General features: G+C 35.3%; 1 protein-coding gene across 1 annotated transcript; it reads left to right on the plus strand.

Moving 5' to 3' along the window:
* Positions 1-6,575: 6,575 nt before the first annotated feature.
* On the plus strand, positions 6,576-14,404 carry lurap1l (leucine rich adaptor protein 1 like). The gene is made up of 2 exons (XM_088609511.1): positions 6,576-7,184; positions 11,829-14,404. The coding sequence occupies exons 1-2, from the start codon at positions 6,975-6,977 to the stop codon at positions 12,213-12,215; spliced, it is 597 nt and encodes a 198-aa protein (XP_088465637.1). The 5' UTR covers positions 6,576-6,974; the 3' UTR covers positions 12,216-14,404.
* The last annotated feature ends 3,993 nt before the right edge of the window (positions 14,405-18,397 follow it).

The raw sequence follows: 18,397 nt of genomic DNA on the forward strand, positions 1-18,397 counted from the left end.
AAACCATTTGAGGGCAGTGTCAGAGACTCCAAACACAGTCTCGAGACGAGAAAGCAAGATGTTATGGTCAACAGTGTCAAAGGCAGCACTGAGATCAAGAAGGATGAGTATGGAAAGAGAACCAGAATCAGAAGCTATTAGGAGATCGTTGGTGACTTTGACTAGGGCGGTTTCTGTGCTGTGAAGTTGACGGAAGCCAGATTGGAGGGGTTCGAAAAGGTTGTTTGTCATGAGGTGGTTATGTAACTGAAGTGTGACAGCACGTTCTAGAATTTTAGAGAGAAAGGGTAAGTTGGAGATGGGGCGAAAGTTGTTAAGATTGTCGAGGGCCATGTTAGGCTTCTTTGGCACTGGGGTAATAGCAGCAGTTTTGAGGACCGTTGGTACAATGCCGGTGCTCAAGGATTCATGTATTATATTGAGGACAATGGGACAGAGAGAAGAGAAACAGGACTGGAATAAAGTGGTGGGAATGGGATCTAAAATAGATGTGGTGGGTTTCATGCGCGTAACTAGTTTGTTTAGGGATGCTGAGTCAAGAAGAGAGAAGCTGGAGAGACGGGAACCAGAGAAGTTGGATGAGGAGGGAGGAGGTGTGGAAATTATATCCGTAGTGGAGAGAATGTGATGCCGGATGTTGTCAATCTTAGAACTAAAGAAATCTAAGAATGTGTTGCAAAGTTGTGATGAGGCAGGTAATGTGGTGGGGCAGTTTGGCTTGAGCAGTCTGTTGATGGTGGAGAAAAGATGTCTGGGATTGTTTTGGTGATTTTCAATGATGTGAGAGAAGTAGGTGGATCTAGCAGACTCTATAGTAACCTTATAATCAGATAAGTAATCTCTCCAGGCCTGATAATGTACATTTAGGCCGGAAAGACGCCACCTACGCTCAAGTTTGCGAGAGGCTGCCTTCATGAAACGCAGATGGTCATTGTACCAGGGGGCAGGGCGAGAGAAGGAGATGGTTCGAGTTTTTAAAGGAGCAAAGGTGTCGAGGGTAGATAAAAGAGCATTGTCAAGTAACTGTATTTTGTCCTCTAGAGGGTCAGAGGAAGAGAAACAGGATAAGGAGGACAGAACAGAATTTGCAAACCTTGGGTGATCAATTGATCGCCAGTTGCGGAAATTTACAGAGCGTGAGGGGGAAGTGTTAGAAACAGGTAATTCCAGATTGAAGAGAATGGCTAAGTGGTCAGAGAGGCCTAGATCAAGGGGGGAGCAGTGGGAGACAAAGGAGTCATTTGCAATAATTAGATCTAAGGTGTGTCCTTTGTTATGTGTAGGGGTACAAACAAACTGAGCAAGGTCAAAGCATCCCAAAAGAGAAAGGAAGTCTTTAGCCAGACTGGAGGAAGTTGAATCAATGTGTATATTAAAGTCCCCTAGAATAAGGATCCTTTTAAATGTAAGGGATAAGAATGAGAGAAAATCAGCAAACTCACCTAAGAAGACTCCACTGGGTTTGGGTGGTCTGTAAACTGTGGCAATAATAGTAGATTGGGGGATAGAAACATTTAAAACAAGACACTCAAAAGAAGAGGGAGGAGGTATAGCTATAGGACTTAGACTGTAAAAAAGGTTGTAAATAACAATGATGCCCCCGCCTCTGCCTGAAAGACGCGGAAGGTCAAAGAAACCATATCCAGGAGGAACTAGTTGGTTGAACAGGAGTCCATCGTTTTGTTTGTGCCATGTTTCGGTTAAGCACAGAAGGTCCAGTTGTTTTTCTTTGATAATGTCACATAAAAGAAGAGCCTTGCTGTTAACGGAGCGGGTGTTGAGTAGCGCTGATCTGGCCAGTCTCGGGGATGATAGTTACGACCAAGTGTCTAGGGGTAAAGGGGTGTAACATTTAGGATAATTCTTTTGGAAGCAGGTGGGTTCTGGTAAGGGACTAGGAAGCATGATAATGATGGGTGCAAAAGTGATTTTAAGCTGAACAAGTGACTGGCAAGACACGATAACACACAGGGGTAAGGAACTAGAATGATGCCAAAGAAAAGAAAATAAACAAAAAAAGTTCACACAAAAACACAAGTGAACTAGGAATACAAATAAGGGAAAACGAGAGTAATCAACAGGAACAGGGTACAAAAGAACACAAAGGTTGAACATATAACACGTTAGGGCAAGGTAATAGCAAAACAAGGATAAACACAAACAAACAAAAGTACAAAGAAATTAACAGAAACCAACAAAACAACAAAGCCAGAGCTAAAGCAAAACAAAGCAATAACCAAATCAAAACAGGACCAAAGTCAAACAAAAAGGGCCTCTCCTTTCTGAAAACCTCCATGTTATATACTGAATAAGATGCAGTCTGATTGGCTGAGAGGCTGATTGATGATGATGTCATACAGAACAGTGGTGTAATGGTGGACCAATGGGGAAGGGAGAACAATCAAAGGTCAGCAGTGTGGAACATAACAAAAAAACACACACAGACACACACAAGTCAGAATAATGACTTGGACTTTCTTCATCAATGCAAATAATCAGGACTTTTACATTATTACACTAGAGGGCAGCCTCTCCTCACTAATTCCTTTAATAACTGTGAGAGGTAAGAGCTGCTCTATTTAACATTGGACTTCACTAGGATGCATTTAAATAATTAATTTGCATCCTGTAAGCCTTCTAGCTCCAAAAATTCATTAAAACAACATTTTTTGACACTTAACCTCTTCTGAAAGGTGAATGTGAGAATGAAATATAACCCCATTTACACAAATATCCCAAAATGGTTATAAATTGCCTGAATTACATTTCTGTTCGGCTCAGCCAGTTGATTTACGTAACAGCAAATTAAAAAAAGGCAGAAAATAGTAACCATGCATTTTTCTAGGTAAACATTCTTTTTGATTTTACTCAAGACAATCCAAGTCAGTCTCTCAAATCCACAAAGTAAACAACAATAAAGATGTCTATCTTTACAAACTGTTAGATGCAACATCTGGGTTTTTAACCTATAATTATAATGTCTGACAGAACATGTAATTAAAATATTTTTATTCTGAAAAACAATAATTTATATTGTGTAAATAGTAGTATTTACCACTTCCAAAGATAAAACATCTTGGTTCTTATCTTATCTGATTGTTAAGTTGCACATTGAGCTGCAACTTATATTATTCTTTTGATAATGTAAAAGTATAACATCAAACACAAAGTGAAATTACAAAGCATTCTTTAGTGGAAAATGTTGCCTTGATATGGCTAACTGTAACAAAGTTTGTATTTTGTGTTCAAGAATTTGTAGAAAAGTACAATGAAATACAAAGAAATACAACGAAACAATTATTTCTTTGTGAGTTAAATGGAGTTTTGTCTCCTTAACATATCATGTAGTGATACACAATGTATTTTCTTGTCCTTTAAGCTACTTTAAAATTGCAGAGAGTATTTGTTAATATTAAGATTATACAGTAGTTTACAATTTATAATGAAAACCACAATTTATCTCTTAAAGGACAAATTCAATCTCTTGTCTTATAGTGTTTTGAAATGAGCATTGTTATCTTGAAAACAAATTCAAAAGGATATTCATATATCTTGAATTCTTATTGTGTGAGTCATGTGTCATTAAATAAAAACACACAGAAATTCTACTTAATCCCCAAATAGACCCAAATAACATGAAGCTGCAGCTATTTCACAATAACTAAAGACTTCAAAAAGAATACAAATAATATAATATGCTGTTCCACTAAAGTATTTAAAATTAGAGCAGTGCTCTTATTTTCATATATGTAATTTTGGCTGCATTATATTTTAATATAATTATAATGATATAATTATATGGCCAGCAGCTATATCACCCTGAAACTCACATCTGGCAACCCACTGAAACTAAGCAGGTGTGAGGCTTGTGAGTACCTGGATGGGAGACCTCCTGGAAAAAAAGAAGTTTGCTGCTGGAAGAGGTGTTAGGGGGGCTAGCAGGGGGCGCTCACTCTACAGGCTGTGTGAGTCCTAATGGTCCCCAATAGTGATGGGGACACTATACTATAAAAAGGTGCTGTCCTTCAGATGAGATGTAAAACTGAAGTCCTGACTGCCTGTGGTCATTTAAAATCCCAGGGTGTTCCTCAAAAAGTGTAGGGGTGTAACCCTGGTGTCCTGGCCAAATTTCCCATTTTCCCTTATCAATCATGGCCTCCTAATAATCCCCATCTATGAATTGGCTTCATTACTCTGTTCTCCTCCCCACTGATAGCTGATGGTGTGGGGAGCATTCTGGCGCACCATGGCTGCTGTCACATCATCCAGGTGGATGCTGCACATTGGTGGTGGTGAGGAGTCCCCATTATCTGTAAAGCGCTTTAGGTGGAGTGATCAGAAAAGTGCTATATAAGTGTAAGCAATTATTACTGTATTAATTATTATTATATTGTTTAGCAATTTGGCAATAAACTGCTTTTTTATGGAAATTATGTAAGATGATGTAAGCTTGAAAGGCAGAACTTATGAAGGTAACATTGTTACTGGCTTCTAAATAAAAAATGTATTTTCTCTAGAGATAGTTTGTACGTAAATTATATTTACGTTGTGTACACATGGCCAAGCTAAAGGACACAGGCATATTTGTGTCTAATGTTCTGATTTTATTTTTACGAAAACTGTGTAATTTCTGTGTCAAACACTAATGTGTTACCACTCTCTATAGGCTTTTATTGTTTTATTTGGAATCTTGTTTCAACAATATTGCTCTTTTGTAAATTAAAAAGAAACATTCTTCCTAGTCTACAGGACACAAACATGTAATGAAAAGATCGATAATCAGAAACCAGACAGAAAAGTCCTGTGTTAGTAAACTGTACAGTATTATTTTAATTTAACCCTAAAGATAATTTTACCTATCACAATTTTCTGTTTATTTCTGTTTATTTTGATTAATGGCAACATACTTAGCACCTGTACCTAAGAAGTTCAATTAAGTAAGTGGCAAATTGTGTGTTAGTAGTTTTCTGTGAAATATAATGTGTACTGCTGACTCACTGCAAGATGAAAGATGTGTGTGTTCAGGCATTTGTGAGTCATTTACCTTTCTTAAAATAAAGTATTAAATATAAGATACACTATTAATATCTAAATATAATTATATGCATACATTAATTTCTAACTTTAAAATGAACAACAAAGCAAGGATCATGGTTAACCTGTTATGTGTTGCACAAATTGCCCAGTGGTATAATTGCATTATATTTTAAGCCACCAGGTGGTGAGTAGATGTCCCACAATACCAACAATAAGCTCAATAGATACAAATAAGACAGAAAAAAAAAAACTTTTTTTAGTTTTTTTTAATTAAATGCTAATTGACCACCTTATTCAGCCAAAGGTGCTAAGTGTATAATGAGGTTAAGAAGATATGTAACAAAGGTGGTGGGGTTTAATTGGAGATTGATTTGAACTTCTCATACGTATTGTAAAATGGAATATATTAAGACGGGGAACACAGAAGTTGAAATTGATTGATATATTTAAACTAATAAGAAGCTAATAATTGCTTCTTAGCCAATTTGTAACTGTTTGTAAAGGGACCTACTTGGGAGATGTTCTGATTGACTAAGACTTTTCAAACAAGGACAGAACAATGGTACTCTAGCGCACTCGGGTTATTGGAGTTTCTGCTCTTGTTGCTCCTGCTCCAGTTCGTCCCCCACCTCAGGATCAAACCCGGGTCCCCAGCGTTGCTCAACAGGGATATTGCTGGCTGAGCTAAATAAGGCCTTCGTCCTCTTTGTCATGGCCAACGTCCCTGTTATGCTCAGGGCGGTAGAGGCCGGAGCCATCACAACAGTGCAACCAACTTGTACAACCTGTTTGTCGGCTGTTTGTGAAAGAATTAAATACATTAGAACATTGGAAACGTGTGACCATAACGTGGTAAATTGTGATCTATATCTCTTTTAAGTTAAGTATTAAATTAGGGTTTAAAACTTTAGAAAGGTAGACAATGGACAAATAGTTTGCAAAGTAGTGAATAAGAAAGCTAAGGATTCTGAGTCAACAGAAGAATGATGAGTACAGAATATTCTTAAAACAAAATGTTAAAGGCCCCGAATGAATTCATCCTTGAAATTAATAGATTAGACTCTAGGAAAATTGCCAAGATGGTATAAGGGAAATAATATAAAAATAAAAGAACTATATTAATACAGTTGTGAGTCCTTTTTCTGTTATTACACGTTTACTTTTATTTTAATTTGCTCCCATCTTCCAGAAACAAGCAGGTTAAGTTTATTGATCTAAATTTTTCCAGTGCATGTACTGCATGTCCCCTGTGAAGAACTGTCATGTCTTCCACCATGCACTCTGTGTTGTCTATAGGATGTGAAGATTATATGAGATTCCAAGTAAAAGATGAAGAAGAAACGGTAAATATGCTGAATTAATATTTATGCACGTTGACTTTTAGAGCTCAGGACGTAGTCTCAAAACAGCTATACATTTAAAAGAACAGCAATTTCAATGAATATTTTGTATGACCAGTTTTTCGTCGTATTACGGTAATGGGCGGTGTTGCTGTAGTCCACCTGTCTGACGGGTTTAAAGTTTCAGCACATGAGGAAGCTCGATGGTGCTGCACGCTGTATCAGTTAACCTCTGTTCGCCAGAAGGCTGTTTCTTTTTCACGGTAGTAACAAAGCGACCGGGATCAATCCCCTGTTCCTGTTCTTTCTTGGGAATATTTGGCATCCTGGGAAGTTAAAATATTTATATATTTTAATTTATTTTTTTATTTGTATTGTATGTCAACAGTTTACTAGTTACAGCTGGTTATATATATATATGGACGACAATGATGTGGTACTGACAAGAATTTAACGAGGGGACTCAGCTGTAATGTTGCTGTGCAACTTCTGATAATGAATGGTTAGTGCGGATATATACAAAATACAGGGGTTATAGCACAAACTTTTATTTGCTCGTTTTGTACTATTTCTAAAGACTTGCCTGATTTTTGTGCAATGGAAGAGTCAGTTTTGCCGGATTTTAAAGACATCGAGACAAAGCTGGGTCGAAAAGTTCCTGAAAGTCTGATCAGATCTCTCACTGAAGAAGCGCTCCACGAAACGAAAGAGGGAAAACCTGCGTCGCCAAATGTTTCTGTCAGCTTATCTAACTCTAGTACTTTAAAGCGCCTGGAGAGCAAGATGCTGTTTCTGAAACAAGAGATGGTAAGTGTTTATACTAGCAATAAACCTTCATGTGCTGACCCCTGTCTGCCCGGGCATCTGCTTTGCAAGACAATGGACGTAAAAGACCAAAGTTACATTATCTGCATTTTGGTCAGCTGGGCTATTGTGTTTACAGCTGTCATCATGCAGCTGAACAAAATAATTGTTGACTACTTCAGTGCAACAGTTTAATCTCTAGGAAAGTTTAATCTCTAGGCGACATTACATTTAAAATTTAAACACTTTTCCTTGTCTGAACTGTGAGAAAATGCATAAAGTAGCAACGAGGCTGACGCACTCTTTACAAAGGTCCTCATTTCCTCATTTTTTCCCCTCTAAAGCATGAAAGTAGACAGAGTGGAAGGCTTCAAGGTGTAAAAAATAAAAGATAAACCCAAAGTGTGGTACATTAACAAGGATTGCAAATAGGTTCCAAGGCTGTTTTCCAGCTGTTTGCTTTGGAGTCAATTAGCAGAGCATTGACCTATGATTTCATTCACAGATTATGTAAGCGTTATATGAGACCTACAGAAAAGTTTAAATTGAGGTAACACAAGCTTGCCGCTGATAAGGGTTGTCTCAACGCGTTTTACAAGTCAACTGTCCAGTGATGAAAATATACATGTCATCTTAGACCTTTCTTACGAACAAAATGTCCTCTAGCCATTTCTTAATGTAACCAGCTGTTATTGAGTTAGAGAAGCTAATTCATATTTCTTGAATGAAAACGATATGTTTCTTGTTCAAAGCAAGGTGGAAGTAGGTTGCTTTTAATGAAGTGCTAGTTAAGCTGTTACTTTGAGAATTGCCATCTGTAGGCACAGTAGAATGGCAGCTGTATGTACTGTAGTCCCTATGTGTGCTTGTGAAAATTCTTTAAAGTTTTAATACAGTACTTACTAAGATTGCCCACTGATTGCACTGGTATTGATGACTCTGACCTTGAACAATGATAATGAGTCTGCATAAGGTGGAGAATTGAAAGCTGTTTTCTACTATTCAGTCTATAATGTAGATAGAACTATATGGATACATACAGTATTCAGTACCTTGGCAGTGTCCTTTACGTTATGCAACTATTTTATGTTATGGTAATCACTTAATTGTGCTTTTCAGTCTTTCTTTTAAAATTTCCTATATGCATATTAAAATAACTACATGTTATTGATGATATCATATGTACACAGTGCTACTAAGTACTAAAATGAATGGGTTTAATGACCTTTTGCCTGAAGAGATGATAGCTGTGATGCAATTTAGAGTTTATTGTTCATTGGTACATAAACAGCAGACTCGAATTGCATAGTTATGTTGTATTTTAAAAATGGGTATTAAAATACGTTATACCATTTCAATGGAAATTTGCTGATGAAAGTTTCTTTAAAGTTTAAAGTTATCATTACCAAGATTGGTATGAGCATATATTTAAAATATAATGTGGTTTCTTTCATTCTGAAATTAGAGTTCAATGCAGAAAATAAGTAAAATCCAAAACTATTCTATAGAACACTTCCATGTCATGAGAATTGTATGAACAGCTTTAGTTAACCCTTCTGGATGTTTATTTGTTGTCCTTATGTTTGCTTTTCTACATTAACTTTTTGATGACTGTTAAAATTATTTTTGAGTTTTGTAGCCGTTTTCTAAAATACAGTAGATTCAAGGGCTGTAGGACATTCTACCATATAGGTAACATGACTGTAATAACTCTTTACCTTAATAAGCCTTGAATCTGTATGCAAGTTTTTCCTACTTAGACTTTTTACATTACATTTGTGAACACAGCATCCAGCACATTAAGTAAAAAAATGTCAGTTAGAGACAGCTGTCTTAAAAAAGTTCAGGTTATTGTTGCATTGAGGCAGTCATTTCTGATTTTGAAAAGAAAGACTGAGTAATACAGTACATCTGCCTTACTTGTTCGAGGGAACAACATCACAATATAAAATATTTAAATATTGTAAAGTGTATATATTAGAAGAAAAACCATGTAAAATATCAAATACATTATTGATTTTGAATACAGTCGTTCTTGTTATTGAGTATTATAATAAATTCGTAAGAAAGGATGGTTCATACAGAATGGTTAATACATAAAAACTTACTTTTTAATGAAAAAAGTTTACCTCAACAGTTAAAGCTCCCATAGACAGCTAGCCTGAATCATATTTATTCAGTTAAACATTGTAAATCGCTCATGCTCTCATTGGGCCTCAGTCAATTACAACTAAAAATGTTACCTAATAAAGTTATTTTTCTGTCCCTGGATGAAGAGAATGAGGGTTCTTACTGTAGTTTTTTAAGTTTCCATACTACCCAGATAATTACAATTTTAATTATCTTTGTCAATTTGCATGTTCTGATCTCCATGGCCTTTCGAACCCTAATTGTCAGCTGTATTCCTTTGAAATCATTCTGTCATCCCAGACACTGCTTTCATTTGTATTAAATTTAGTAGAAAAAATTCAGAAAAAATCACTTTGCATTTTTTGCGAAACTGAGAATTAAAGCGCTTTTTTCTCCACTGAATTCCAGTCACAGCCTTGGTCTTAAAATAAGCTCAGAGGGGAAATAAGTCTTTTCATTTGTTTGATTTAATTGTGGATAGATATGTGGTAAAAATGCCGCAGTGATCAGGTTTAACATGTGAGCAGATAAAGAGAGTCTATGTTCATAAGAGAACACTGATCACATTATGAGCTGAACTGACATAGCACAAGTGACTCAAAGTAGGGCTGTATGTCATTAAGCCAGATGTCCGGAACACATTGTATTGAGCATCACCCACCATCTGCTCTAATGCTTTTTGACATCAGCAGTCGTTTTCTGCCACTGGTTATTTGTCTAAGTGTTGGCTATTTATTGCAAGCGAAACAACATATATATTTTTCACCAGTATCTTATTAGTTTGAGTCAAGGATACCTATATATTTTGTGCATGAGCATTCAATGATTACAGATGCAGCTGGCCCATTCCTTTTGTATACAATAAATAAGGCTTTTGTCTGCAGTTAAATTGTTTTTTTATAAAGTTTCAAAAATTCACATTTCAAAGTCATTTTGAATGTAGATACAGTACAATTATAAGTATCTTATCTCTTTGGGTAAATACCAGTACATCATCTACAAGTAAATCTAATAATTTGTCAAAGAAAATAATTTGGGTTTTGTCCTTTCAGGAATCCAAACTGCATAACCTGAACTAGTCTTGTTGGAATGTTATCTAAACCTTTTGTTTTGATTGATCTGTGTAAAATTTCTTAAAATCAATGCACACTAACAATTTTTAAGCATTATTAGGGATGAGGACTAGATCACAGTTACCTAAAGTTTAGGTCTGTTTTTGACACCCTTCTTATTCACACTTGAGATTTCAGTCAACTTACTGTGTTCACACTCGGCTGAAAAAACAGCATAAATTTCAGTAGGCTGCTTTGCAGGAATGTAAAACAGACGCAAACACAGTAGAAATATTAAGTGTTAAGCAACATGACAGGAAGAGGCAAGAGCAGACAGAAACCTGACAGCTACTTCATTTCTTGCAATGTTGTTACTATATTAGATAATCATCTCTAGTCCTGCATGGCTACCTCTGAAACTGGCTCACTCATCTTTTTTTGATGATGTAACTTTTGATGGCAGCAGGAAAATGAATTCTGATGTTTACAGAAACTGTCTGCTTGTGCAAGGGCTTGCTTCTGCATACTTATTGGGAAGCACTTCAGCATGCATAACAATGACCCATAATATATGTGCAATTCAACTAAGAAGTTAATCGGGAGAAAATTGTTGCTAAACAGTGATTCCCGTGTCTGAATGGATTTTCTTCAGGCTTTCCAGTTTCTTCCCACCTCCCACAGAGTGTCCCTCCAGGGAATAATCTGCCTCTGCTCTCTTCAACCAACACACTATGGTTTGAAATGCTGGGTTGTGGTCACATATCATATAACAGTAATTCTTGCTTAAGACAATGTCAAAATGGTATTTTTCATTATTTAAAGAATATGTTGAACCTGTCAGCTAAAAATGCCATTTACCTTCAATTTGCCAAGGTGCTTTAGTTTCAGCTGTTTCTTGTCAATAGGTTAGGTTTGGGAGTAGCTTATTCCCACCTTATTCAGTTTGGTTAATTATGATCTGAAAAATTGGACAGTGAATTGGGGTTCAGGGCCTTGCTCAGGGGACCAACAGAGTAGGATTCCTTTGCTGGCCATGGGATATGAGCTGGCAACCTTCCAGCCACAGGCACAGATCCTTAGCCACAGAGCCACCACACCACCCCGAGCTGTGGATGTTAGGTTTAATCTATGGCAAACACTGTGTATTTCTCTCTTTAATGTATGAGACATTATTTCATAATTGACAGGCTAAACTTGAACTTATTTTGAAGTGATGCCTATAATCTGTAGTGCAGTGCACACTGTGCTTTAAATGTTCCTAAGCTTGAGTACAGCATCCCTGGGAGGAGGGTTCTATTCCAATTGATTGTAGATTTTAAATGACCTTTCTGAAACTTAACCTACATGGTCTTGGTGTGTGTTTCATTGTTAGAACCATAAGAAATATCTTCATATTGAACTGTAAGTGACATTTTCAAAGTTTGTAACTTTCATTTTTATTCTATGTTTCTTTTTTGAATTGCAGGCTCATCTTAGAGCAATCGACATTAAACTGATGCACCAGTTGTTGTCTATTAACGAAGGCATCGAGTCTATAAAGTGGGTGATTGAGGAGAAGAATACATTGGCGAGCAGAGAAAGCAGCCTGGCAGGTAGCATGTATAGTCTTTCAGAGAGCCAGGACACCTCTCTGCGGGGCAGCTATGAAAGCCTACAGGAAGGCAGTGATGGGCTTGATGGTATCTCCGTCGGGAGTTATCTGGATACCTTGGCTGAGGACGTTCCAGGCCACACTTCCCCCGCAGATCTGGAACACTTTCCCGATGGGACCATAATTGAAGATTCTATGGATAAGCCATCTTTACATAAAGATGTTAAAATGGATTCAGATGAATACTACTGCTTTGGATAATGGAGGCAATAGCGAGTGCTTATCAGTTTCCTGATACTCTTTGTAGTCATTTGTTTCTTCCTATGCTGCTCAATGTTTGAAACTGAGGTCTTTGTCTAAGCCTTACCTAGACCAAAAGATTTTTAACTTGATCTTGACTGAGGACTGTGTATTTGGCATTCCAGATATTCAGAGAGATGCACCCTGGGTTATCCTACCCCATCTTGAATCCTGATCCTGTGTTCCCTGATTACTGTATCTTGTGGTTTTCATGCCAAATAATCTCTCAATTAAGATGAATAATTAAGATTATTGAAATAGTTGATTTAATTTTTAATCATTTCAGCATTCAGATCTTAGCCTTACTAATCATCTCCTTTAAATGTGTCATTTTCAAGATGCATGATGAGTACAACTCAACTTGGTTTAAAAACACTGCTCCCAATATCTTTCTGCCCATCTTTATTATATATCAGTTAATTTACAATTTATTATTAATGTGTAAACACAGGTAAAAATCTAAGTACAGGTAAGTATAAAAGTCATAATTATCATTCTTAGTCCTGTTGTGACTATTGGTAAAATTCAACTAAATAACTGAAACAAACTGAAGTGAGAGGTGAGCTGGAGCCCAGCTTCCAACACGTTTCATGCTAATATCTAACCAAATAACTATTTAAAAACTGAAAGTGCCACATAACTACAATCAAGAAGATTGATTGAAGGTTTTGTGTCACCAAACTAAGAGGAATGAAAACCAGAAGACCCAGGGTTACTAAAGGATAGAGCTTGGGAGACACTGTACTCCCCCATTTAAAATGTGTGTAAAAATATCTTAGTCTTGTCAAATTGTTGTTCATAATCTGATGAGCATCTGGCTTGACCATGTTGTAGCATTAATGATAAGTGTTGTACCATTCACTACAGGAGCCAGAAATAAAATTGTGTTGTTTTTTTATTGTGAACAGTGCTTCTGGAGCTGTTACATGTGCTTGGGACCACTGTATTTTGTATTTACAGTAATACCTGTAAATACATGAAAACCTTTCTTTTTAAAAAATGAACTGAAGAAGTGCTTTTTGATGCAGCCCTACTTTTCAAGTCTATGGTGATACCTCATTTTCTATGTTATAGATTTTTTTTGTAATTGTAATGCCTCTTTAAATCAGAACAAATGCCACTGACTTATCAATTAAATAAGGACAGTCTGGCAGTGACCTTGTTCTGTCATGAAATTGATTTTAAGGGCCACCATGGATTACCTTTGAACTACATAGAAGATTTTAATGGGGTTTCTGGAAGTAAACTTGTGTCACTTGGAAAGCCCTGTAAGGACTCAATTATTTAAAGATTAACTGAAGTGCAATTGGTTTGATATAAGCCTATTGTTAAATTAAAGAAAATACCATGCAGTCTTTTAACTTGCTCCTTGAAAAGATCCAATTAATGGTGTTTACTATATTAGTCACTGTATTTTCAGTACACTTAGAACATACTGGATATTTCTAAGGGAGGTGAACCAATTGTCCTCCTTTCTTGTTCAGTAACATAGAATGTATTATAAGTATAATAAATTTTGCTTTGTAAAACACCTTGATGGGAAGTTACGGGAGTCAAATCCTATTACTAATGTCATGAATGAAAAAAGAAAATACTCATCAATTCTATTTTTACTTGAAAATATTTGAATATGTACAGTGTGGTATGAAAGGAATGAAAACATACAGACGTGGCCTTCTTTATAAGACTAAAATCGTTCTTAAATACCATGGCTTTCTTGACTTGAACAGGAAACACATTTGCCGCAGCTTTTTTGCTAATAAGTGTTTTTACTGTTGATACAGTAATGATAAATGTCAGATATAATTTAACCTGTGGTTGAAACAACCTGGGAGCAGAATGTGCTCTTTTTACCTAGTTAAGAAATGATGATGTCTATTTCCTTTGTGATCTATTGTTCTTAATTTATTTTTTTTCGGTATGAAACTTGTTTTCATAACAATTATTCAATTTTAATAAATAATATATTGGTGATTTCTTTAAGGTGCTTTTTGTGAAATTTGTAACATTAACAATGAAAAGGAGAATTTCAAATATTATTTAAAGGCACAGCACAATTCAACAGAAATGACTTATTTACATGTACCCAAACTTTGTCTTTGTTTCCCTAGATGCTAATTCATTAAAACTGAAATGGTTTGCTGTGTAAAGTTTGCCTGTATCTGTTACCATAAAGCCCAGTAGACATTTTTTGGCATTTAAAAAAGCACACAGGAGTCTATAATATATTAAGTGTGGTAAAGCTAATAATTTAAGTGCTGTTATTGAATGTGAGAAAATGATACAAAATGTTAAAAAAAAACGTCATATTCTATGTACTCACAGTCTTCAGCCTCCCCACAAAAACAATAAATGTTTAACTTTTTAATCGTATAACTTAATTTAATTTAAATTATTGTGATCATTACAAAATGTCTCGTTGTTTAGAAATACAAAATACAGTACTGTTATAGTATGTCCCCATGGGATACCTTAGTATATTAATGATTTAAGTTATAATTAGTTTAAAAATGATACAGTCAAATTTAAGGCCTTGTAACAGAAGTTGTGACTTGTGAAATTATAAACTATGGAAAACTATATATTTTAAAATGAAATTGCAGTTTCCTCCCAAAAGAGGACAAAGCTCTTTCTTACAGCTAACAAACTAATGCTGAGTAGCAATGACATTCCTGACAGTTAATGGTCAGAGTTCCCAGACAGTGATGACACTGTTCATTCATTAATGCCCTTTATTTAGTTCTAAATCTTCATTCAGTGTGCTATTTTCTCTTTGAGAATACAAAGCTGTTTTAAGCTTGTTTTCATGGAACCTATCATTATGATTAAAACACACAAAAAATAAATAAGCAGCTGAGATACTGTGTATATTGCATAAACAAGATTCTCTTTCACATTTTATTCCAAAGTTTGGGCAATGTTCATGACCTATTTTAGATGTCAAGTTAACAAAGAAACAGGCTAATATTTGATTTTTAAGTGTTCTCTGCGAAAAAGCTATGAAGCTAAAAAATATATTGAGTTAGCATCACAACATCAGCTCTTGATTAAGAAGTTTTAATCAATGGCTCCAGTATTTACATGTCCAAGAATCTGTATGGCACTAATCCGATGCTGCTGAGACTTGATGGCATACAACTTGTATCCATCCATTTTCTAACTGCATTATCTGACACAAGGTCGGTATCCATCCAGCAATATTCAGGCAAGCAACAGACACAAGGCAGGATACCTGTCCATCACAGGGCATATAGACACAAACAGTCTCATTAGGGACAATTAATCCGGAAGCCACTTAACCTCCCTCTATAGGAATAAACCAGAGAACCTGTAGGAAACCCATGCAAACATAGAAGAAACATAAAAACTCCACACAGATAACACCCTAGGCCCAGAACTGAACCCTGGGCCCCAACACTGCAAGGCAGGAATGCTAAACAAAATTAAGTGAATCTACATATCTAAATTAACCTTTTTGTTTTTACACAGTTGTAATTAGAAAATGGCACAGAAACTGCATTAGGACTAGGAATGCCTTGAATAGTTAAAAACTAAAATATCCATCAGAATGTAGAATGGCATGCAATAAAGGTCAAACCATATCATTTGGTTAAATTAATGGTGCATCCTGTACCATGAGATAATTAATAATAAAATAAATCTGTACGAAGCTCTTCAGAGTTAAAAGTAGTGATGATGAATTGGAGAATTTAGTGCTCATCCATAAGAAGGGTGACGAAGCTGAGGCAAATAACTTTAAACCAATATATATATATTTTTAGTACATGTATGAAGGTTATGGGTACATTCATAAACTAGAGGATTAGCTATTTGAAAATAATATCCTAGGGAATAGGGAACATGGATTTAGAAATGGAAGGTTTTGACTAATCGGTTTGTTAATGTTTTTTGAACAAGCAATATCAATAATGGATAAATGTAAATTATATTGATATTGATATTGTAAATTTAGATGCTCAGAAGGCTTTTGATAAAATTACAGGTGGTAGACATACAGAAGTCAATCAATCTACTAGTACTGTATGTCTTTGGACTACAGTATGTGTGGAAACTCTTGCAAACAGAGAGGACATGCCAGCAGAATGAAGAGAGCTTATAATTTAAGAGCTTATAATTGACAAAGCATTGACTGAAAAAAATGATGAAACTAAATAGAAATAGTTGAGCGGTTTAATTAAAAAGAAAATTAAGTTTTTTTCTTAAAAAGAACATTTTTCCTCACTCAAAGTTTTGGAAATGTTCTACAGGTATAGCCGCATCCATGTTATATATTGTATATTTTGTTGAAGTTGGAAAACTAATTATAATTGTATATTTTTTTAATTCAAATTTGTTTTATCGTATTTCTTTTACAATATAATTTACCTTATGAAGACCAAGTCTAACATTGCCTGAGTTAAAGGGAACATACCTTTTGTCTTTGGCATACAGTTTTACCAGTATGCGCATAACCAATGAAAAAAGAATGTTTTGTAGACTGACATGTGAGCAGAGTTATTTATAACCCTTTGAAGTTCTTGTCTTTCTGTTACTGGATTTCAAGATTTTTGGTTAATGCGGCCTTATCTCGTTTTCTTAGCTATTGGCATGCCTAAGACCTACATTTTTCAAGATTTAAACAAAAGAAGAATGCTGTGCATTCAATATAAAAATAATGAGAATACCAGGTATTCTAAACCAAAAATTATCATAGATTACTAACACATTTACAGGCATTGTTTTAAAACGATTTATTCAATGACCTTGCACTGAATACTGTACATACTCAAAATGTACTGTACATACTTTTTCCTCAAGAAAGTGTAGTTTCATATTCTTTTATAAACTAATGTTTTCTACTGTAAGTCATATTCGATTAATAGACAGATATATCAACCTTCTGGTTTAATATCCTTTAAATACCATAGGTTCTCATGCAAGGTGTGAAGTGCAACAGCTGAATTTGTATTGTCTTTCCCAAAGGCAAGACTGAATTACTCTCAATGCCACACACAGGAAAGCAAATATAATTAAATCTATTTTGTTAATCATTACATAGCTGGTGAAATGTTTACAAAGCAGTGTGCAAAGATTGAAGCAGAGTTCTTTTGAATAGAAATAGATCTCTCTCAGGTAACTTGAGACGTATAACAGATTTCCCTTTTCAATTTTTTTTTGTTGTTCAGGTTCATTAGACGTATTTAGGTTGTGCTAATTAATGAATAAGTTGCAAATACTGTCATTTAATCTATACACAGATATTTACTACAGTGGTTTTAATCAAAAAGTTTAAATGAAATGATTTATTCATATGTTTATGTTTTTAATTAGACAATTAGAAGAATATAAGGATGCAATGCATGTCTGTTTGATTACCCAGTTTCTTCTGTAATGAACATTCAACTTTTACAAGGCTCTTTCTAACCTTGCCCAACAGTCGTTCTCTAGGAAATACTCACTGTAACTGACAAACTGGAAATACCATACCTCTTGGACATGGAGAATGTTTGACTGATACTGAACCTACAAGCTAACCAGGTTTGTATAAGAAAGGAGAGCAAAATTAGCATCACACAGATTGAAAATAGTGAACAATGATTTATTCATTGAATAATGCCCCAATTATTTCCCCTGGGGCAAATAATTCCACAGGGCTGAGATAAAAAATACTCCTGTCATATCCTCTAACAAATTGGACTCATTATTGGTCTGGTGCCATTAGTCTGGAAACCAATACTAACCATTGTATGCAGACTGTCACTATGCAACAGAGACTGGGTATACAAAGTCAGGATGTGGGTGACTAGAGATGAATAACTGTGTAACAAGGAACTTTCAAGACAGGAAGTCTTAGAATTACTCAGCCAAAATGATTTCACATTTCAGTAAAAAGTCAGAACAAAGGCTAATATGTTTTATATTATTTAATACATAAGAGCTATCAGTTTTTTTAATAAATACATTTATAGCAGAGTTGAACTATAAAACCATTGCATGTCTTCTCTTAATAGCACCAATTAAATCCTGTGATACTTTTAAAATAACTAATATTAATTCACAGAATAAACCAGGCCCAAATGTAGGAAGTATTAACCACCCTTCAATTTTCTATACAAATAAAATAATTGAATCTTTCTTTGCAA

This window comes from Lepisosteus platostomus, chromosome 1, assembly GCF_059453375.1.
Source record: "Lepisosteus platostomus isolate fLepPlt1 chromosome 1, fLepPlt1.hap1, whole genome shotgun sequence".
Lineage (NCBI taxonomy): Eukaryota > Metazoa > Chordata > Actinopteri > Semionotiformes > Lepisosteidae > Lepisosteus > Lepisosteus platostomus.